The 22,362-nt window shown below is 53.0% G+C and overlaps 1 protein-coding gene across 3 annotated transcripts in view; it reads right to left on the bottom strand.

The window, feature by feature from the left end:
* The window catches only part of KCND3 (potassium voltage-gated channel subfamily D member 3), a 232,754-nt gene that overhangs the window by 11,512 nt on the left and 198,880 nt on the right, over window positions 1-22,362 (bottom strand). For all 3 annotated transcript variants that reach the window (XM_070076669.2, XM_070076670.2, NM_001082717.1), the window contains 1 exon segment: window positions 5,010-5,172. In XM_070076669.2, coding sequence (XP_069932770.1) covers window positions 5,010-5,172 — 163 coding nt within the window.

Here is a 22,362-nt window from a genome sequence, read left to right as displayed (position 1 = left end):
GAGAACGTGGCTGTGATTGCTTTGCGCGAGTGCTCAGTGCTGAGAGGTGCATATGGAAATCCAATTGTGTCAAGCTCATTACAGCCTTATATAATCTGATCGCACCACTTAGAGCCAACCTTTCTCGTATCTGGGGTCTGTCTTCATTACTTTCTAGAGATGAAAGATTCTCCTGTTCTCCTTTGTGGCACTTCTTTTAAACTTATCTTTCCCTGGGCTCCATTAAGGCAACAGACTGTCATATCAAATGCACCAGATCGTTTAATCACGTCCCACGCAGGATAAAGAGGTTTCTGGCGTGTTTACAGAAGCAAACCCAGCACATGAAATTTGGGGAGGGGGTGCTCTTTGGCTTGGCTTTGCGCTCCTGAGACCCAGGTCCTGTGTCCTATGCATACTTTTATCTCCAGCACACAAGGCAGGGCTTTGCACTGAGCAGGTGCTCAACTAACACCTGTCATGGCCGAGGAAAACAACCACACACAGATGGTTGGAAGCCCATGCTTCTGAAGGCTTTGCAATGGGCCCAATCCTTGTGTGGATTGGTCAGCCTCACTCACTCACTTCTGTGATGTGAGGACAATGGGAGGAAAGTCACGAAGAGGTCATGGGGGCCATTTCAAAGACAAGCAAATGCAGTCTGTGGGAGAAGAGACTTCTCCAGGGCAAGACAGTGGACTTCAGCTCTGGTCTTCAACTGTCAGGCCGAATGCTGCTTCCCTAGCCCCTGCTGCTGATTCCTGCTCCTGAATGGCAACTCCTGTTGCACAAGTTTCTCAAGCTGATGAGGCACGCCCCGGAAGTGGCATTTTCAACAGGTGTGGAGATGTCGGGCTTGGCGGAGGACCCTAGCGTGGTTCCAGGTGCTCTGTGTTGAGGACACCCTCGGGGGGCTTTCACCATTAAGCCCATCCTAGTGGTCTGGCTGGCAGTTGCCCTTTGGCCATGAGCGTTTTTCTCTCTCTCGCCCTGGGAGAGGCAGACGAGGGAGAAAGTGGGAGAAATGGGAAGGCCGAAAGAGCACACGGGCAATTGTATTCTCAGGCATTTACCCCCGCATCAGTAAAGCTTCTGCTTACATAAACACCTGACTCGGATGCTCACAGCAGCTTCATCTGTGACGACTCCAAAATGGAATCATCCCAGACGCTGTTCAGCGGGCAAGTAAACACACTGGTGTAGGCACGCCGTGCAGCAGTGCTCAGCAAGAGGCACGGACAGACCCACAAGTCACTCGGCCGCCACCTGGAAGGCTCTCCAGGAGGTAGCTGGAGCGAAAACGGCCACTCCCCACAGGTTAGCTGCTGTGTGAGCCCAATTTTGAAGTGAAAATGTTTTATGAATGGAGGACAGATACCTGGTTGCCCCACATTAGGGCTGGGGTGGAGGCAGGGTGGGGGATGTGTTTATAATAGAGGAGCAGCACAGGGTACTCTGTGGCCCTGCACTGTTCACTATCACAGTCATCAGGTTGTGCTGGTGGAGAAATGAAACTGTGGATGATAAAACTGTAACACACACACACACACACACATACACACAGTAGAAGTGGGGCAATACGGATAGGATTGGTGAGTTGTATCCCTATCCTAGCTGTGATACTCTTGTATGTAGTTTTGTAAAATGTTACCATTGGGAGAAACTGGGAAAACCATACAAAGGATCTCTCTGTATTATTTCTTACAACTACATGCAGATCTACAATGGACTCAATGAAAACATTCCATAACAAAGAACATGGGCATGGACCAGAACTGGAGACGGGCACCAAATGCCCATTCTGGGTGTTCTTCTCTCTCTGTCCACTATGACACTTCCCGCAGGAGTTCCCATTCACTTAGCTCAGAGGACACAGTCTCTGACATAATCGCACACCCATCAGTCATGCCGGGGAGTGGATGCCGACGTTAACTGCTTTGCGAGCCTTGACGCTCAAAGCACGGGGCGGTGGGGGTGGGGGGTAGCGGCTAGAGCTTAACCTTTGTGGCTACTGCAGCTTCAGGGCTGCTGCCTGGGCTGAGAACCATCATCAGCTTCCCCTGACTTCCTCCCGACCCATCTCCCCAGCCCCCACGCAGTCCCCTGGACCTGCCTGCCTGGCTTCATGGTGACAGACAACCCCCCGCCCCCGCCCCTGAAGCAGGCATTGTTAGTTTTCCCCTTTTGCAGGAAGCCCAAGGTGAAAGAGACAGCAGAGCAACCTTGAGGAGAAACAGTATCCAAGCTAGGTGAAAACACTGTAGATATTTACTCTGATTTCAGAGAGAGAGAGAGAGAGAGAGAGAGAGAGGGTGTGGAGGCAGCCAGGAGGGAGGCTCCTCTTCAGCAGCTAGAGGGAGGAGTAAGCTGAAGATACTCCTTCTGGATGCAGTCACACCGGATGAGCTTATACAGTGCCCGGGGAAATGGCTGCTGTTACGTTCTTCCCGGGACAGAAAGCTCTAAGGAGTGGGTGAGGCTCGGGCATGAAGGGGAAGCAAAGGCGCTGCAGGAGCTGCCTGGAGCACAGCTGGGGTGGCTCACAGGTGCCAGCTCAGCCACAGGCCAGCCAAGGACTCCCGTGACTCTCTGCTCTCTGCCAAGACCGGGGTCAGCCCTGTCTCCTGGGAGACAGTGGGGCAGGGGTGCTGCAGGGTCCTTGGACCTTCAGGGCCTCAGGCTCCTGGTACTGGAAAGGAGACCCCAGCGTGTTCTCGCCCCTTTACTAGGACTGCATAATTGACTTCGATGTTGCTCAGATTTGCCAGCTGACTTGACCGTGGAGACAGAAGCCTTCTACTTCTGGGTGGCTGATAGCGGGTGAGAGGGTGGGAGGAGGGGGGCAAGGAGGCTGGGACCTTGAGTGAAGAGGGAGGAGGCAGGTGCCGGAGAGGAGCCAGAAGATGAGTGTGAAGGCTGTGCTGTTAGACCAGGTCAAGGTCAGCACAAACCTGGTTCAGCACAGGCAGAGGGGAGCAGAGGGGCATGGAGGGGCTGGCCACAGGGCACAGGCCAGGTGATACGCTCAGGGAGGAAACAACTGCATCTAGGACATAATTACATCCTTGTATAGGCAAACGACTGCAACATGGCCATCCCTTGGTGTCTGTGGGGGACTGGCCTCAGGCTCCTCCAAGGTTCCCCAAATCCACAGAAGCTGAAGGCTCTGGCATAAAATGCCATGGTATTTGCATGCAACCTACACAATCTTCCTGCACACTCTTAGTCCTCTCTGGATTACTTATAATACCCAATGCCATGTCAGTGCTATGTAAGTAGTGGGCATACCGTGTTGTTTAGGGAACAATGGTCAGAAGGAAAGTCTGTACCGGTTTGGTACAGACGCGTTCCACCCCACTCCCCCGCCCCACATTTTCCATCCGTGGCTGGCTGTGTCCACAGACACAGGACCCATGGATCTGAAGGCATGCTGTAGAGTTTTATAAAAGAATCCTCAGGGGCCAGTCCTGTGGTGTGGTGGGTAAAGCCGCCGCCTGCAGTGCCAGCATCCCATTTGGGTGCTGTTTTGAGACCCGGCTGCTCCACTTCTGATCCAGCTCTCTGCTATGGTCTGGGAAAGCAGTGGAAGATGGCCCAAGTCCTTGGGCCCCTGCACCTGTGTGGGAGACCTGGAGGAAGCTCCTGGATCCTGGCTTCGGATTGGCGCAGCTCTGGCCATTGCAGCCAACTGGGGAGTGAACCAGTGAATGGAAGACCTCTCCCTGCCTCTCCTTCTCTCTCCGTGTAACTCTGACTTTCAAACAAATAAATAAATTAAAAAAAAAAAAAAAAGAATCCTCAGACATTTTGCATCTGGCTTTCACCTACTCAGCACTCCCAGATCCATTCTGAAATTCTGGATGCCTTTGAGCCAGAGTGAAGCCCTGCTCCCTGGGGTGTTCCTGCAAGTGGAAGGCCGGTAGCAGGGACCATGTGGCAAGGAAATAATCCAGCTGCCACGCAGAGGGCCTGCGCACGGCAGGTGCTCAGCAAATTCTAGTGGAATAAATGCACACACGCGCGTACACACACACACAGAGAATAAAATAAGGAGACAAAACCCCAAGCCTCCGTACGCTGATCTGTCAGTAAGGCTCCCTCCTGCCCAGGCCACCTGGAAGGGCTCTGACCACGCCCCTGGAAGCCGAGCTGCTGCTCCAGGGGTGCCGCACTTCAGCCTGGATCAGAAGAGGCGTGGAAAACTCCTGCTCAGACATCCCTTTGCTGATAGGAGCCCTGGTCAATGTCAGTATCCCAGAGCCTTCACTTGGCATGTGCCTGAGACACTCAGCCGAAGAGGAGCTGGCTGAGTGGTGGAGCTGTTCTGTAGAGAAGGCTGAGGGCTCCCGGGAGGAGGGGGCTTCCTTCTGGGCACCATGGCCTTCCAACCCCGCAGATGACAGTATTCCCCCTGCCAGCCCTCGTCCTGGTACATGCTGGGCATCACCAGAAAACCTCTCTGGACTGCGGGGCACTCCTGACAGCAGCTGCGTTCTGTGTCCCTCCCGATGTACCCCGGAGGTGACGAAAGCCTGTGTGTGCTCTGTCCCCGGAATCAAAGGCCTCCTAGTAGTCTCCTCCCACAGCGTTCATTTTTCTTTCCAGCACATTTGTTTGTGTCACTAGGCTTTGTGTAGGCTGTCACAGGATTTTAAACAGAGAGTCTGTTCCCTGGTGAGCTCTTGGTTGGGGGAGGGAGGCATCCAGGAACTGCCGAGTGGCCATGGCTGAGGGACCAGTGGTGGAGCCAGGGACCAAGGGAGTTGCCATAGGATATTCCAAAGGGCCACTTTCAGATAACTGAGGGTTTGTGGCTTTCTGCAGCTGGCCGGGAGCCAGAGTTCAGGACACTGGTGGGTAGGAAGGGACATGAAGCTGCCTTACCTTCCATGACCAGAGACTGCCCTTGCAATGAGCCTCCGAGGACTCCAGGTCTGGCCACCTGACTGCGCCCCAGCTGCACCAGGCCAAGATGCAGGCCTTCCCCTGGGGCGGCCCCTCAGCTCCCCGTCCCTGGGTGGGAGGCTTACCTTTTGTGCCCTGCGTTTATCAGCTCTCTGGTTCTGGTGGTAAATCCGGCTGAAGTTGGAAACAATCACGGGGACTGGCAGGGCAATGACCAGGACGCCACTCAGGGAGCAGATGGAGCCGAAGATCTTCCCTGCAATTGTCTTGGGCACCATGTCTCCATATCTGAGGGAGAGAAGCAGGCAGTAAGGAAGAGAGGGGCCATTCGGGAAACAAGCCAGGCTTCCCAGCCTATCATCCGTCCATCCATCTAGCCATCCGTCTAGCTACACATCCACCTGTCCATTCATCCACTCGTTCACCCATCCAGTTATTCATCCATCCACTTTATCCATCTATCTATCCACCTATCCCATCCATCCTTCCACTCACCAACCAGTCTACCCATACCTCTACCCACCAACCCGCCCACCCATCCACCCAGCCACTCATCCATCCATCCATCCATTCATCCATCCATCCACCAACCCACCCACCCACCTATACCTCCACCCACCAACCCATCCATCCATTCACCCACCAAACCATCCACCCACCCACCCACCCACCAACCCATCTATCCACCCATCCATCCATTCACCCACCAACCCATCCATCCATCCATCCATCCGATATCAGTGCCTGTGATGTGCCAGGTACTGTGATACAACCTGATAGTAAACAAGAGACAAAATCCTTATGTTAATGGATCCAACCTCCTACAAGGGAAAGACCATAACAAGTCAGGGACTACATAGAAACCATGCCTTAGAGTTGTTTCTAGGAAGAGAAACAACCAGGTGTCAGGAGGATGGTCAGGAAAGGGCTCTGTGAGGAGCTAACATTGACCCTGAGACCTGAATGAAGGTGAAGGACCTGGCCACGGCACACCTCCAGGTGGTGGAGCGGAACACACAGAGGCCGGGGTGGTAGGGAGGATCTCAGCCTGTTTTGGGAGCTGTCAGAGGGCCAGCAGGAAGGGGTTTGGTGAGAGGGGGAGGAACTATGCTACAGGGGGCCGAGGAGGCAGGAAGGGGCCAGACCATGTGGTGTCTGGTACGCCATGGTGGGGAATGTGGATTCCAGTGAGGGGCAGGGGTGAGCTAAGCAGAAGAGCCACAGGGCCTCATTTAGGAGATTAAAAATGACGGTAAACCCAGGGGATTCCAATTCAATCCCATCAAGGTGGCATGTGCCAATGCCATCTCACTATTCCAAGTGATCAATTTCAGTTCACAATTGATCATAATGAAAGGACTAAGAGTCAAAGGGAGCACATAAACAAGTCTAGTATCTGCTAACACTAACAGATAGAATAAATAAAGGGGAGAGTGATCCAACATGGGAAGTGAGATACTCAGCAGACTCATAGAATGGCGGATGTCCTAAATAGCACTCTGGCCTCAGAATCAACCCTAAAGGCACTCGGATCTGGCTGAAAAGCCCATGAGAGTATTTCAGGCATGGAAAGCCAAGACACTCTGGCAAAAAGATCTCTGTGAGTGAGATCCCAGTGGAAAGAACAGGTCTTCAAAGAGGGAGGTGCCTTTCTCTGAAGGGAGGAGAGAACCTCCACTTTGACTATGACCGTGTCTAAACAAGATAAGAGTCGGAGAACTCAAGGGGCTTCCATAGCCTTGGAAACTCATGACTGGTGCATAGGGAGATTACTGATGCCATAAACAGGAGTGTCAATTTGTAAAGTCAACAACAGGAGTCACTGTGCACTTACTCCTCATGTAGGATCTCTGTCCTTAATGTGCTGTACACTGAGGCTTAATGCTATAACGAGTACTCAAACAGTATATTTCACTTTGTGTTTCTATGGGGGTGCAAACGATTGAAATCTTTACTTAATGTACACTAAACTGATCTTCTGTAAAAAAAAAAAAAAAAAAGAAATTATCAATTCCCAACTTGACTCTCACTGGGATTAAACATGACAATAGGTCTGATCTGATTTCATCATCATTTAAAAAAAATCATCTATTATTTTTCACTTTATGTTTCTATGTGGGAGCAAACTGTTGAAATCCTTACTTAAGGTATACTAAGCTGATCTTCTGTATATTAAGATAATCGAAAATGAATCTTGATGTGAATGGAAGGGGAGAGGGAGTGGGAAAGGGGAGGGTTGTGGGTGGGAGGGACGGTATGGGGGGGGAAGCCATTGTAACCCATAAGTCGTACTTTGGAAATTTATATTCATTAAATAAAAGATAAAAAAAAATGACGGTAAACCCACTTCTGTTCACATGGGGCTCTGGCATTCACAAAGCACCTCCCAGACTCGCTCACAGCTTATCCCCACTGAACGGAGGCAGAAGCTGAGTCTCAGGACACCACCTGGCTGCCCTTGTTTCTGACCTGGGGCCATAACCCATTCCTCTGGGTTTTCTCTCTTTCCTACCAATCCCAAGGGTACCGAGGAGACCGTAAGCTGTGACACTCAGCCCCACAGCCAAGCTGGGATGGGGCAGCTCCTCTCTCAAGTACTTCACATCCCAGCAGCTGCCCCTGGGACTGCCGTGGCCTGGCCCATGCTCAGGCCCAGGCAGGCAGGCCCGACGCTCTCCCCTCCAATCAGCAAGACACCTTCCACAGCCTCCTCTTTATGGAGATTATCTAAAGGTCTCATTAAGCCAAGAGTGGTGATAACTGCTTTGGCCAAAGCCAGAAGCAGCACCTCTTCCACCCCTGTGCCCCCAGGTGCCTGCAGCAGGAACAGGCTCAGGGTGACTAGAAGTGAGCCCCAGAGCCACGTCACGTGCCCCTAAGACCATGTCATGTGGTCCCCATGGCAGATGGGGAAAGCTGTTTTGGAAACAGGAGGCCTTTGCCTCCTGAACACCCAGGGCTGTGAAGAGCACAGGGCAGTGACTGACAGGTATTTGGTGAACGAATGAATGAGCTCATGGGAGTCTCTCAACACCCTATGACACAAGCTCCTGTTTTAAAAAATTAATTACTTGCAAGGCAGAGAGACAGAGAGACCAGGCAGAGAGAGACAGACAGATAGACACCGAGAGATCTTCCATCCCCTGAGTCACTCCCCAAGTGCCTACAACATCCAGGGCTGGGTCAGGCCAAAGCTAGGAGCCCAGAACTCAATCTAGGTCTCCTATGTGGGTGGCAGGAACCCAACTACTTGAGCCATCATTGCTGCTTCCCAGGGTGCACCTTAGCAGGAAGCTGGAATCAGGAGTGGAGCTGGGACTTGATCCCCATACTCTGAAATGGGATGCAGGCATCCCAAGCAGCACCTTAACCACTGTGCCAAATGCCTGCCCCAGGCCCGTTTTGAGAACTGTACTCCTGCCCAGGGCTCTGTTTTGGCTCAGTTGATACAGGTATGCACAAACATAAGACCTGAGAGAGTACCCTCTGGGTCCCTGTGGCAGGGTCTACCTCCTCATCCATAAGACTCCTGGGTGACAACTTGGATTTCAAGATTAGATGGCCTGTGGTCAAGACCTACCCAGCTGCACCATAAAATAACTGTGTAATCTTGGGGAAATGTTACTTGGGCCTCAGTTTTCCTCATCTATCAAATGGACACAATGATAACCCACATCACAATTCTATGACATAAATCTATGTCATAGCTGTGACATTTCCAGTGCACAAGCAATGAATGCTATTCCTTCTGGCCTCCTGGAAAGCACAGTCTCTGAGAATATAACAGGTTGTCCTAAGTTCAAACAATCAACGCTGGGAACAAGGAGGTGGCCCCTGAGATGTGTCACGTTAGCTGGGACTTTCAGACGACACAACTGAAAGGTGGCCAGTGCGCACATAGCCGTGGCTGAAATGAGGCACGGTTGGGATAGGGATGAACTGTGTCGGGGAGCCGGCAGGTGACGAGCGCCAAGGACAATGGAAAGGCGGCTGTATACATCTGAAGGACCAGGAGGGATGCTTTGCTTCCTGCCGGGGTGGCTGGTCCGTGAGCAGCAGAGGACAGAGAGGAAGCAGAGTGGCCGCTCCGCTCCCACATTCTCACTGCCTTCTCCACCCAGGAGAGCACGCTTCGTCCTGGAGAGGCCACGGCAAACACGGATAAGAAGGATCCGTAGCTCCACAGAGGGGAGGCGCATGCAGGCAGGCGCCCAGCTGAATTCACTGGATGCTGACTTTACCTCCCAGGCACGCATGGACCCCACCCTGGGAGACGGGAGGAATGTGCTGGTGGGGCTGTGGAACCCCGGTTCATGACTGGAGAAACCATGGCGCCGCAGAGAAATACCGAGGTCTGAGAAGCTGCAGACCTGCAGGCTTGGCACCCATCGATTTTGCCTTCAGATCTCTGGCAGCATTTGAGAGCGGATGATTAAGTGGACAGCTTGTGAATACTTGGGAAATAAGCTGTATTGCTTCGCGATGCGCACATCTTGCCAAATGAACCCTCATTCTGGTTCTGAGAGCAAACGGTAACCGGCTGGTGGATCCGGAGACTGCCTCGGACCTCCTGCATCATGATTTCAGCAAGACGTGGTCGTGTTCCTGCTCTCCATCCCCGTGACAGGCAGCGGGAATGTGGGGTGGAGGGCACCGTGGTTAGCAGAGGTTGCACAATCATCTCCAGTCTCCTGGGACCCTCAGAGTTGACGACGGATAGTCCCACACCAGCGGCAAAGGGAAGACCAGGGGCTTCACATCAGACAAAGGGTCTCTTTTACAGTAAAGTAATAAGTAAACGTAATAAAGGATGGACCTGAAGTTAAGTCTACAGTGGGGTGTTCCAGCATTTTTTAACAACTTGTCTAAAGCCAGAGGGAGGCAGCATGGCCTCATACTTGAGTGAGGAGGCTGCCATCAGAGCTGGGTTTGAACCCTACCCCCACATCACTTCGTAACGCGTGAAGTGACCTGGGGTAATTCATTTAACCTGAGCCTCTACCTCCTAGAAAACAGGTTTTCTATGCCCGGGGTTGTTGTGATAACTACTGAGGTCATTCAGAGGAAACATTCAGTGTTTGGGTAACCACAAACTCTCTCAGTTACCATCAGCGCAGGCACCTGGTATTCTGTCTGCTAATACCCTCCCCCATCTCGGAGCCATCACCTTCCCCTACCAATGAGACAAAAACTCTGCCCAGGGGAGCTGTCACACTCTTACAAACCCTCCCTCTGTCCCTATCCCTACTTGGCACAGCAAGTTCAAAATAGGATATCTGGGGCCAGAGCTGTGGTGCAGTGGTTTAAGCCACTGTTGCAGCACTGGCATTCCATGTGGGCGCCAGTGTGAGTCCAGCTGCTCCACTTCTACTCCAGCTCCCTGCTAATGCATCTGGGAAAGCAGCAGCAGATGACCCAAGTGCTTGGGCCCTGCTACCCACGCGGGGAACCTGGATGAAGCTCTTGGCTTCTGGCTGCAGCCTGGTCCATCCCAAGCCATTGCAGACATTTTGGGGGTGAACCAGTGGATGGAAGATCTCTCTCTTTCCTTCTCTCTCTCTATCTGTAACTCTACCTTTCAAATAAATAAATAAACCTTCAAAAAAAAAATAGGACATTTGACCCAAGCTGGGCCAATGAGTCCCTTTCCTGGATTTATTTTTTAACAACCTCACTGAGAGACAGTTTGTATGCTGTGGGGAGCAACTCGGACTAGACTGTTACTGGAATTAAGACTTATTCTATACATCTGCTCTCCCACAATATGGCGCTGGGAGAGGAGTAAACAGCTTCTATGCAGCTGCCTCTCACCAACTTGAGTGATGACCTGCAGGAGCTGATCCTGCTCCTGATTGGAGGAGAGCAGCGTACTCGGTGTGTGGGTAGCAGAGTTGGGATTGGTGGAAGAGGACTATAAAGGAGGAGAGAGACAACATGCACCAGGAACATCTATCTGAAGGAACACCTGAGCAGCCCCCGAGAGAGCCGGCCGGCGGTGTGCTGCTCCCCCGCGGAAGTGGGGAAAGTGGCAGGGGGAACCGCCCTTCCACGGAGGTGGAAGGGTCGGTAGCCAACCCGGAAAGAACCAGCAGCAAACCCGGGGAGGGCCGAGCAGACAAAAGAACAGCGCAGGGTCCTGTGTCGTTCCTCCATGAAGAGGGGGAGCGACAGTATGCTGGACAGTTAACCCATGTAACTTGCACACTGCAGAGCTGTGCTTCATCACCACAGTCCAATCACAGTTGCACAGAATATGTTCACAACACACTGCTGGGCAGCCAGTGACAAATTCCACACCTCACCTCTCCATCTGGGCAACTATTACTCTACTCTCTGTGGGTTTCCCCATTTGGACACTGCACAGAAATGGAATTCGATGTGATTTTTTTGCATCTGACTGCATCCACTTAGCATGATGTTTTCAGGGTTCATCCATGGTATAGTATCAGAACTTCATTCCTTTTTATGGTTTAATAGTACTTCATCGTATGGATATACCACATTTTGTTATTTCTTTCATCAGTTGACGGATATTTTTAATAAGTATCTTTTGATTCACTTTCCTCTAGGTCTTTTTTAAAATATTTTATTTATTATTTGAGAGGTAGAGTTGCAGAGAGAGGGAGGGAGAGAGAGAAAGGTCTTCCATCCGCTGGTTCACTCCCCAAATGGCTGTAATGGCTGGAGGTAGGCCAATCTGAAGCCAGGAGCCAGAGGCTTCTTCCAGGTTTCTCATGCAGGTGCAGAGGTCCAAGCACTTGGGTCATCTTCCACTGCTTCCCCAGGCCATAAGCAGAGAGCTGGATCAGAGAGAAACAGCTAGGACACAAACCAGTGCCCATATGGGATGCTGGCATGGCAGGAGGAGGCTTAGCCTACTACTCCACAGTGACAGCTCCGGCCAGTTGATGGATTTTTTTAGCTGTTTTCACTTTTTGGCTATTAGGATAATGTTACATAACTTTCATGTACAAATTTTTGTATGCACATATGTTCTCCTCTTGGTAGGGGTCATACAGTGTTTAATATTTGTGGAACCACCTGTTTGTTTTCCAAAGTGGCCATACCACTTTGCATTCCCACAGCCAGGAAGGGTCTGACTTCGCCCGTCCGAGACCACAGCTGTCACTGTGTCTCTTTGATGATGCCCACCCGGGCGGGTGTGAAGAGGTATCTCACTGTGGTTTGCATTTGCAGTTTCCAGATGGCCAGTCATGTTGGTGCCTTTTCCCTTTCCCTGGATTTGGGACAGTTCACTCTGTTTCAGAGAAGTTGAAGCTACAACAGGTTAAGGTTTGGAGCTGTTGGTAGCCTGCATTCTGCCATGGGAAAAAAAACCAGGCTGTAGCGAGAGAAGAAGTCTTACAAGGAGAAAGGTGAGAGGTGGCAGAAGACTGAAAGACATGGAGTTCTTGCTGTAACTCTCACCCCTGCTTTGCCCGTGGCTTAGCTGTGGCATCATTCAATAAGCATTGAGTTGGGGCTGGCGCTGTGGAGTAGCGGGTAAAACCGCCGCCTGCAGTGCCAGCATCCCATATGGGCACTGTTCTGAGTCCCGGCTGCTCCACTTCCGATCCAGCTCTGTGCTGTGGCCTGGGAAAGCAGTAGAAGATGGCCCAAGTCCTTGGGCCCCTGCACCCACATGGGAGACCCAGAAGAAGCTCCTGGCTCCTGGCTTCAGATCAGCTCAGCTCTGGCCATTGCAGCCAATTGGGGAGTGAACCAGCAGATGGAAGACCTCTCTCTCTCTTTCTCTCTGCCTCCCTTTCTCTCTCTGTATAACTCTTTCAAATAAAATTCAATCTTTAAAAAATAAGCATTGACTGCTTAACAACTGATCAGTTTTGCTTGACCTTCCATTTGGATCCTATGAAGATGAGGATGAGGGAGCTGCTGGTGCCACTTGTTTTAAAGTAAGTTCTTCTAACTAAAAATGAATCTTAATGAAGAATGGGATGGGAGAGGGAGTAGGAGGAGGGATGGTTTGGGGGTGGGAGGGCGGGTATGAGGGGGGAGAACTGCTTTAATCCAAAAGTTGTACTTATGAAATTTATATTTATTGAATAAAAACTTTCTATAAAAAATAAGGTAAGTTCTTCAAAGTTTTGAATGACAGAGGCACGATGATTTGGGGTCTTCAGGAGTCAAAAGGATTTTTATCAGGCTGTAATCACAGGGGAAGCCAACCTGATTAATTTTGACCCAAAGAACCAGTGGGAGAGACCTGGCTTAAAAGGAGTCTATGTTCAAAAGCACCAGGAAATTTAACTGCAGCAAAGACCATAGCACGGCTGCTAAAATCCTGGTGCTGTCTTAGGTAGGGTTGCTGGGAGGCCAGTGTCCAGGAAAAGCGAGTGAGTGGTCACCTCCATTCTCCACTGCAGCCCTGCTGGGGTCTGACACTGTCTATCCTCTGGGACACCTGGATCACAGAGGGAGGCTGGGATGGTGAGCGAGCTGGAAATCCTCCCAAGGGAAACAATCCAGGATATGGAACTGCTCGGCCTGAGGAAGAGGGGACAGGGCATGCAAAGCCCGAAGAGACCAATGTGCTGGAACCTACGCTAGAGGCTTCCTCCCGGGGCCGGTGCAGTGGGTTAAAGCCCCCGCCTGCAGCACCGGCATCCCATATGGGCGCTGGTTCGAGTCCTGGCTGCTCCTCTTCCCATCCAGCTCTCTGCTACGGCCTGGGAAAGCAGTAGGAGATGGCTCAACCCCTTGGGCCCCTGCACCTGTGTGGGAGACCTGGAAGAAACTCCTGGCTCCTGGCTTTGGATCAGCTCAGCTCTGGCCACTGCGATCATTTGGAGAGTGAACCAGCAGATGGAAGACCTCTCTCTCTCTGGCTCTACCTCTCTCTCTGTAACTCTGTCTTTCAAATAAATAACATAATTCTCAAAGAAGAAGAAGGAGAAGAAGAAGCAGCAGCAGCAGAAGAAGCGTCCTCCCTATCAGCAGGTGTAAGGGAAGCTCATACCATCAGGCGGGGCTAACCCAAATTTGGGAGGAGCTGAAGTGCAGAGGGACAGGCACTTGTTCAAGGCCACCCTAAGAGGGAGAACCATTGGGTTATAGCCCAGGTCGGTCTGCATTCTGCGGCCCCTGCTCCATCCCTCACAACCAGTATCTCCTGGGGAGGTGGTGGGGCCAGGGGAGAGAACTGGCCTGGAACAGGGCCCTGGGAGCCACCCCCGTGTGCTCCGAGGCAGTAGTGCAGCTTAGCCGTCACAAGTATGGACTCTGAGCTCCGAACTACCAGGGCTGGGCGACTCCGGGCTGGCTGCTTCCTTTCTCTGTCCTGGGTTTCCTGGCATGGATGAAATAGTAGTCCCTACTGCACAGGGCTGTTGTGAGGGATTACATGAGTGACTACTTGTACAAGGGCTCCACCTGGCAACATAGTGAAAGTTTAATGAGTGCTTCGTCAACAAACCCTGGACCCAGACCACCATTGTTTCTAGGCTGGAATTCTACAAAAGCCTCTCCCATACCCCAACTTCTCGCGGGCACGTCTTGCCCCTTTAATTCACAGAGAAGCACATTTTTTTTTTTTTTAACAGGCAGAGTGGACAGTGAGAGAGAGAGACAGAGAGAAAGGTCTTCCTTTGCTGTTGGTTCACCCTCCAATGGCCGCCGTGGCCGGTGCACCGCGCTGATCCGATGGCAGGAGCCAGGTACTTCTCCTGGTCTCCCATGGGGTGCAGGGCCCAAGCACTTGGGCCATCCTCCACTGCACTCCCTGGCCACAGCAGAGAGCTGGCCTGGAAGAGGGGCAACCGGGACAGAATCCGGCGCCCCGACCGGGACTAGAACCCCGCCCCGACCAGGACTAGAACCCGGTGTGCCGGCGCCACAAGGCGGAGGATTAGCCTAGTGAGCCGTGGCGCCGGCCGTGAAGCACATTCTTAAAATGCAGATTGGAGCATGTCATCCCTGCTCAATGCACTTCGAGGTTTGGTGCACGTTCGAGCTAATGAGCAAAACCTGCCTTGGCAAGGCTGTGCAGACGACAATGCCTGCTGCACAATCAACCCTCATCAGACTGTGGCGAGTTACGGCGGCGGTGATGACCACCATGGGCAGGCAGCGTCCTTCACCCTGGGGCCCTGCTGGGGCCCCCCCTGGGCAGGCACACGGAGGTGGGGGCACAGACAGGGATTCTCAAAGGAGGCCTACAGGCTTTCGCTTTCTCTGTGCAGTTTTGAAGGCAGAAGAGGGAAAGAAAAGAAAAAGTCCTTAGCCTAGAAAAAAACAATTAAACCTACAGCTTATTTGCTTTTTTGTCTTTCTCCCCTCATGCAAGTAAGGATCCCCCTCCCTGCCCCATACTAACTTTGCTGGTGGGGACAGCCCCTCCTGGAGGTGAGGTAAGGTGGCCCCATAGACTTAGGACTCACCCAGACCCCACCCGGGGCCGACGTGGGGGCAGCTGTCCGCCCTGGAGCAGGCGGAGCTCAGGGACTGCAGACTCCTCTGCCTGCCTCCTGCTCCCAGCACATCCTCGGTAATCCACAGTGATGTCTGGGCTGTGCCAGAGCGGGGAAGCTTACCCTCTAAATAAGGAAGGCTAATTAATTTGTATTAGGGCTTAGGGATAATTAAACTTTTTATCTGAACTTAAGCTGCACAAACCACCCGCCTTGTACAATTAATTGCTGCCTTCATTTCCTCCTCCAGGTTCCACGAGATAAATGCAAGCCAAGCGCCTCAACTGACGCTGTCTGCCTCTCAGGCAGGGGCACGGCTGCCTGTCTTGGGGGTAGGGTGAGGGGTCCATTCCTTCCCGGAGGCCAGGACCCTGCCTGTTTAGGGCCCACCCGCCGGGAGCACAACCAACAAGACAAGACCTCGGTGAGTCAGCAAGGAGGATGTCTTGGCCTCATTGCCACACCCATTCCCACTTCCACTGTCTCTGCTGAGATGCCCTTGAACCTGGCTTCCTGGAGACCCCGGTGTTGGGAATGGCGGGGAGGCAGAAGTTGTCCTGTTGGGTGGGGTCAGGGTGAGAAGGCCACCATATTGAGTCACAGGGACTTAGACCTCTGTGGTCACCACCCTGTTCAGGGACAAAGGACAATGGTGGTCCACCTGGAGGAGCCTGGGCTGCTGCATTCACCCCAGGACAAACCCCGGGGCAGCCTCTCTGTGTGTCCCAGTCTCCCCTGATGGAGCAGCACCACTGTAACTTTGAAACACTCACATAGTGTCAGGTACCACACATGCATTACCACATTTGCTCCTGCAAGAAGCAGATAGTATTATTATCTGTATCTTATGGAGGACGAAACTGAGGCAGAGTGGTTGGCTCACATGCCCAAGGTCTCTTGGCCCACCCACTGCAGAAGTGGGATGTGGACCAAGTCTCTTTGATTCCAAAGTCCCCTTGCATAGTTGCCAGTTACTCTGGCCCCAAGCCGTGGCCGCTGTGCACCAAGCATCGTAGGTAGCAGCCCCTGTTAGGAAGCAAAGGGAGAAAACGCGGAGGGGACCAGCTCACTGTCATTCTACAGACAGCTGCAGCCTTATGCTGTGGGTCTTCAAGATGCAGGAGTTGGGAGATTAAAGAAAGCTGCCCCCTCCACCCCACTCTGCTCAGGTCCCTGAAGCCAGGTGCTCTCCTGGGATCACCTGCAGTCCCAGCAGTGCACCAGGGGCCAAAATGATGGGCTGCCATTTGGGAACCCTGAAGTTCCTCTAAAGACCCCACCTGGGGTGGATCAGGAAGGGGGAGGCGGGGCTCAGAGCAGGCAGTGCTGTCACGGTGACAATTCAGGAATAGCTCATTTTTCACTTAGTGTCACCACAGGCCAGTCTTTATAATAACTTCCCAAGGGGTTGTGAGCTCCATTGTTGAGCTGAGGAAACGAGAGCTCAGAGAGGTGAGCGTCACGCACTCAGCCGCACTAGCACTCCAAGCCTGGCTTGCTGATCCACGGCCCCACTTCCTACCATGTTCAACCGCAGCAGGATGAGCAGAAGGACGGGGCACAGTCACGGCAGAAAGAAGAGCCCCAAGGCGGCGGAGAAAGTTTCCAAGTAGTCCGAGCCCAGAAACCCTGCCGGGGGCCCTTCTGCCCTGCAGGGGTGCTTCTGGGCTGTGCCAAAACAGGCCTGGGAGAAGCGAGAGTGCAGCCCTTCCAGGCCATGGCTGTGTCAGCCAGGGTCAGAGCCAGTCAGAGCTGCAGGCTGCCGGCCAAGAGCTCTGCACCGCCCTTGGTCCACGGCAATCATCTCCTTGTCTTGCCATCCCAAAGGCGGCTGTGGTGAGTGACAAAGCTTCTCTTCTGAATCAGTGAGTATGCATCAGAACTGTCTGGAAGGCTTGCCACAACATAGATGGCTCAGATTCCTGGTTCTGCAGATCGGGAGTGAGACTTGAGAATCTGCATTCTGGGAGATCTGGACTCCCGCTTGGAGGAACACTGCTCAGAACCTTCCTCTCTGCACAGGTCACTGATCTCAGGCACAGGATGTCAGGGAGAGAGGCTGGAGCAACCGGCCTCAGACCAGTCACTGCACATGAGCGATGTCAGACACTGGAGGGGCAGCCTGCCTGCTTGTCCATCATGTTTACCCCCCACCCCCACCCCCCACACAGACGACCCTGGGTGGGAGGTGTAAGCAGAAGGCAGAGGGGCAGCCACGTGGCTATGAGGTCTGGGCTGACAATAGCCTAGTGGTCTGTGATTTCTGGAACTGAACCCTGGGCTGACTTGCTAATTTTTGGCCATAGAAGTCTGCGGAAGTAGTCCCAAGCTGGGAGTTTCTACCTGGCTCACCTGCAAACCATATTTAAACCCTGTCAGAGAGAAACATCCTTAACCTAGGCCTTCTGATAGCCACAGATCAAGATCAAGTGAAAAAAAAAAAAACCCACAGGAAGCACACAACCAGGAGTGAGAATCAACAGAGAAGACAAACAATAGATGCCCACTAAGAATCGTAAATACCAGCACTGATAGAGCAGTTATGGAAAACGTTTTCCAAACAAAGGATGGGCTCAACAAGGAGGGAAAGTAATAGAACACGACCAGAAACACCAGAAACAAATGCACTTTCTAGACGGGAAAAATTCCAACGCAAACATTCATTATGATTGCGCAGAAAGCCGTAAACCAACTGGCTATCTGTACTTCATTTCAGCTTCCTCTCCCCACCTAATCCGTGCGGACCCTCATGTTGCCATTTGGTGCCCAAAGTCCTTGTACCTGTCTATTCCAGTCGTGACTAAGGGGAGGGCAGTCAAGACCAGGGGGCTGCCTGCACCAGCCTGGCCCTGCCAAGGGCTGACAGCCACATCAGCTGAATGGGGCTTAGCTCCTGCCCTGGCACACTCCCTTCGGCTCCCACGGCTCGCAGGAAAGATACACGGACATGGAGGAGCCCACAGAGGGTAAGCAGACAGCACAATAAAGACAACAAACCCACGTGAAAACCACACAGGGATGGAGTGGCAAGGGCTGGCTGGCTGCCTGCAGGTGGAAACCAGGAAAGCAATGGACTCAAGTTCACTCCTGTTCTGTCAGTGGGAGAAAACTGGGATTTGGTGATTTACAGCAACACACCCGAAACACCCCTGTCCTCCGGAAGTGCCTGCTCAGAGTGTGGTTTGCAAAGACCCCTGTGCTTTGGAAGGAAGCAGAAGGGCTCAGGCCCCAGAGGCTGTGAAGCCACCCAGCCTTGGCATGGGGCAGTTCTCTGTCACATATGGGGAGGGTATCTGCCCCGACTCAGGGCATCTGTGTCCTGGGCTGGGAGCCGCATTGACAGGCACGTTCTCCTGGAAACAGGGCCTTGTGCAGTTCCTCCCCAGGCTCAGACTCTAGGGAGCCGGGGTACACAAGAAAGAGCCACGAGGAACAGCACACGTGTCTGGTCAAACCACACGGCTCCCTCAGAGCCCTCGTCCTGCAGGCCTGCACCATCTGCTGCTCTTTCTCCATATGTTCCCAACAGCGCTTCTCCCTGGGGCAGCTTCTCAGCCTTCTGCCACCCTGGGCTAGCAAGCACTTCTCAGAGCAGGGTGAGCTTCGTCCACTAGAATACCGTGCAGCGAGACCCATGGCAAGCAGGCCTTTGGTGAGAGCCAGTGTGGGCATGCACCGCAGAAGGGAGGGCTCCACAAAGTCTGTGTGGCAGAGGCAGGATGTGGCCACGGTCAGACCTCTAGGGCACTCCCAAGGAGGGTGACGCGTCACCATCAGTGTCCGTGAAGGTGATGGGGAACAGGGCACAGAAGCTGTGCTGGGCACGAGGTTCACTGGATCAGCTCTCCTGGACCGAGGCCCCTCGTCTCTGAGATCCGGTCTCACCTCTGTTGGCACCCCTGCGGTTCTGTCTTGGGTAGCTGCGGCTGGGACGGTGGCAGACGCAGTGAGGGACAGGAGGTAGAAGTGGACAAGAGGCTTGCTGGTTGGGATGAGAGGCCGAAGTGATTTGGCCACCAGGGGTCTCTGCTCTTCTCATCTGCTGCCTGCAGGGACACTAGGCCCCTCCAAGGGCCCTTCCTAAATCCTACCATCTTCCCTCCCCTCTGCCTCGTACTGCCCCAGTACTATCCCCCACCACCTCAGGGCTTCTCCCTGCCCCTCTTCTCCTGTCCTTGTGCCAATAAGCCACGTGTGTCCCCGACCCTGACAGACCCATGCAGGGTGTCTAAGAGGGCAGCAAGTACAAGAATCCTTCTCCCGGCGGCCTTTCAGCCTCTGCTCTACCCTCCCGGTGGACTCAGTGGGCCCAGGCCTTGGAGCCAGCCTGACTCGCACTCAAGACTTTGCTCTCGCACTACCAGGTAAGAGCCCGCAGTCGGCTCCTCTGAGAAATGGAGCAGCAATGACCTGCTCACCAGGAGGGTGAGGTCTGCACATGCGCTCTGTGGACTGTGAGGGAGCAGAAAGAGCTTAGCCACTCTTCTGCGTGTGGTGACTCAGGCCACGGGGGGCTGCCCCCATTGCCAGTTTACCTGTAACTCGCACCTGTAAGGAGCACACCTGTCCCCCTGGCCACACAACCCTCCTGCCAGCTCCCGAGGCAGTGCCTGGCTCCTCATCTCCCGATGCCTGCACGGCTGGTGCTTGCTTCACACCTCCCTCTTCTGCCTCCCCTGCAGGTTCAGCACAAGGCAGGGGCAGCAGAGAGTGGGCTTTGGGGGTCTGCAGACCTGGGTGGCTGGGCTGCTTTGCTGTTGGTCCAGCTGTGGGGCTGCGGTGGCACTGACTTAGATTCGCAAAGCCTGGCTGACTGCGAGCGGCGAGTGAGCAGCTACACAGCGGCGGCATCCCGGCTCTCCGCCCACCGGATGGTAACATCTGGGAGCACAGGCCTGGCGCATAGCAGGTGCATCATAAATCGAACTCAGCATTCTGAAGACAGGGTCTCTACTTCTGCCTGACTTTAGCTGTCCTGGACACACAGGGGGCTATTAAAAGAGCACTTTCAAGGTAGGGGACTAAATTCTGTTCTTCCTTTTATAGCAAGCTTTGCCTTGAGCCTGCAGAAGAACCAGTTCCTGAGTCCCCAAGACTATTATCTCTCACCTCGAGTCAGGCGAATCAGGCTTCGGAAATCAGGCTTCGGAAATCCCGCTGCAGGGCCTGGGGCCAATTTAATGTTTCCACGGAGCTGGGAAAACCCAGCTGAATCCTATCACAGCCTACAAGCTTCCCGCCTCGGGCTCAGGGCTCCTGGGTTGGGTTGGATTCAGCCCAGTACATGTGACGGAGACTTGATCACTCTCCTGGACTTTTTTTTTTTTTTTTTTTTCCTCTCTCTTGGATGGTGGAAATCGGTCATATGCTAGACTCCGGCTTGTGCAGCCTCACCCGAGGCCTGGGTGGGGTGAGGAGGTTGCTTCCATAGTCTGCAGCAGGGACCCGGCCTGCAAGGCCCAGAAGCCTGGGACTCTTGGGCTCCCACCATTAGCATCTGCCCCTGGAATCGGGCCTTTGGCACACTTTCCGTCTCTTGCCCTCTGGTCCCGGTGCCACGCTCGCTGGTGTGACACTCGAGCACAGCTCCCTCCCTCTAGACTCACCTGCCCCCACTATGAGCTGGGAACAGCAGGTTTCTGTCTGCCTGGGTCGCCTCTGCTTCTCCAATGCGCAGCACAGAGGACGCAGGCAGGAGGGTTTTCCGACATCATTGTATGAATAAGCGGACGCTGACCTGATTCTCGCCCAGGCACTGAGCTCTCAGCTCCACATGGCCAAGTGGTCCCAGCCAGCTGGGCCCGGGGGCATCTGAGAGGACTTGGTAAGGTCAGTTGCTGGGATGACCGGAGGCGTTCTCTGGTGTGTGTGATTTGTGTGTGAAAAAGTCCACAGGTACACCAAGCCCCCAAATGGACACATCCTTTCTCAAGCTGTTCCGAGACTCCTCTGGCATCCTGTATCACACATTCATTGATGCCAGGTCTGAGCCGGAAGACAGCTTAAAATTCACTGGTTCCATGCATGTAAAATATTGTGGGTGAAATGACACAATTCTGGAATTTGCTTGAAAATACTGCAGGAAGGGACTGGTGTTGTAGTGTAGAGGGTAAAGCGGCTGCCTGTGATGCCTGTATCCCATATGGGCACTGGTTTGAGTCCTGACTGCTCCACTTCCCATCCAGCTCCCTAATAATGCGCTTGGGAAAGCAGCAGAGGATGGCCCTGGTCCTTGGGCTCCTATCACTGTCGTGGGAGACTGGGATTGAGTTCCAGGCTACTAGTGGCCTGGCCTATCCCTGAACACTGCAGTCATTTGGGGGAGTGAACCAGCGGATGGAAGATCTCTCTCTCTCTCCCTCTGTAACTCTGCCTTTCAGATAAATAGATAGATAGATAGATAGATAAATCTTTAAAAAATATATTCTAGGAAAAAAGAAAAGACAAGTAAGGAAGAACAACACTCTGAAGCCAGGTGGGTGGGTACACGGAGTTTCAGCTATTACCCTCTCTACTGTTACACATGCTTGAAATGTTCCATAATAAAAAGTGAACCAAAAACTCTAAAGTTAAGGCTGGTGTTGTGGCATAGCAGGTAAAGCCACCATCTACAGCATCCCATGTGGGTGCTGGTTTGAGTCTAGGCTGTTCCATTTCCTATCTAGCTCCCTGCTAATGCATCTGGGAAAGCAGCAGAGGATGGCCCAAGTGCTTGGGCCCCTGCACCCACACGGGAGACCTGGAAGAAGCTCTTGGCTCCTGCCTTCTGTCTGTCCCAGTCCTGGCTGTTGCAGCCATTTGGGGAGTGAACCAGTAGATTACAGATCTCTCTCTCTCTCTCTCTTTGTAACTCTGCCTTTCAAATAAAATAAATCTTAAAAAAAAAATACCACCCAAAGCTGATCCTCTCATTTTTCAGACACCTGAGGCTATTGCTCATTTTGCAAGGATGACAAACAGCCCTGCAAAAGCCCTAGTTGCTTTTAAATGTTTGCATGTACGTGGGGCTCCTCTCACCAGCCAGATTCCAGCTTCATGAAGGCTGGGAGGT

The sequence above is a fragment of the Oryctolagus cuniculus genome, chromosome 7 (genome assembly GCF_051225735.1).
Source record: "Oryctolagus cuniculus isolate XC-2025 breed Fujian yellow rabbit chromosome 7, ASM5122573v1, whole genome shotgun sequence".
NCBI lineage: Eukaryota > Metazoa > Chordata > Mammalia > Lagomorpha > Leporidae > Oryctolagus > Oryctolagus cuniculus.
This window is presented reverse-complemented; position numbering and strand designations above follow the sequence as displayed.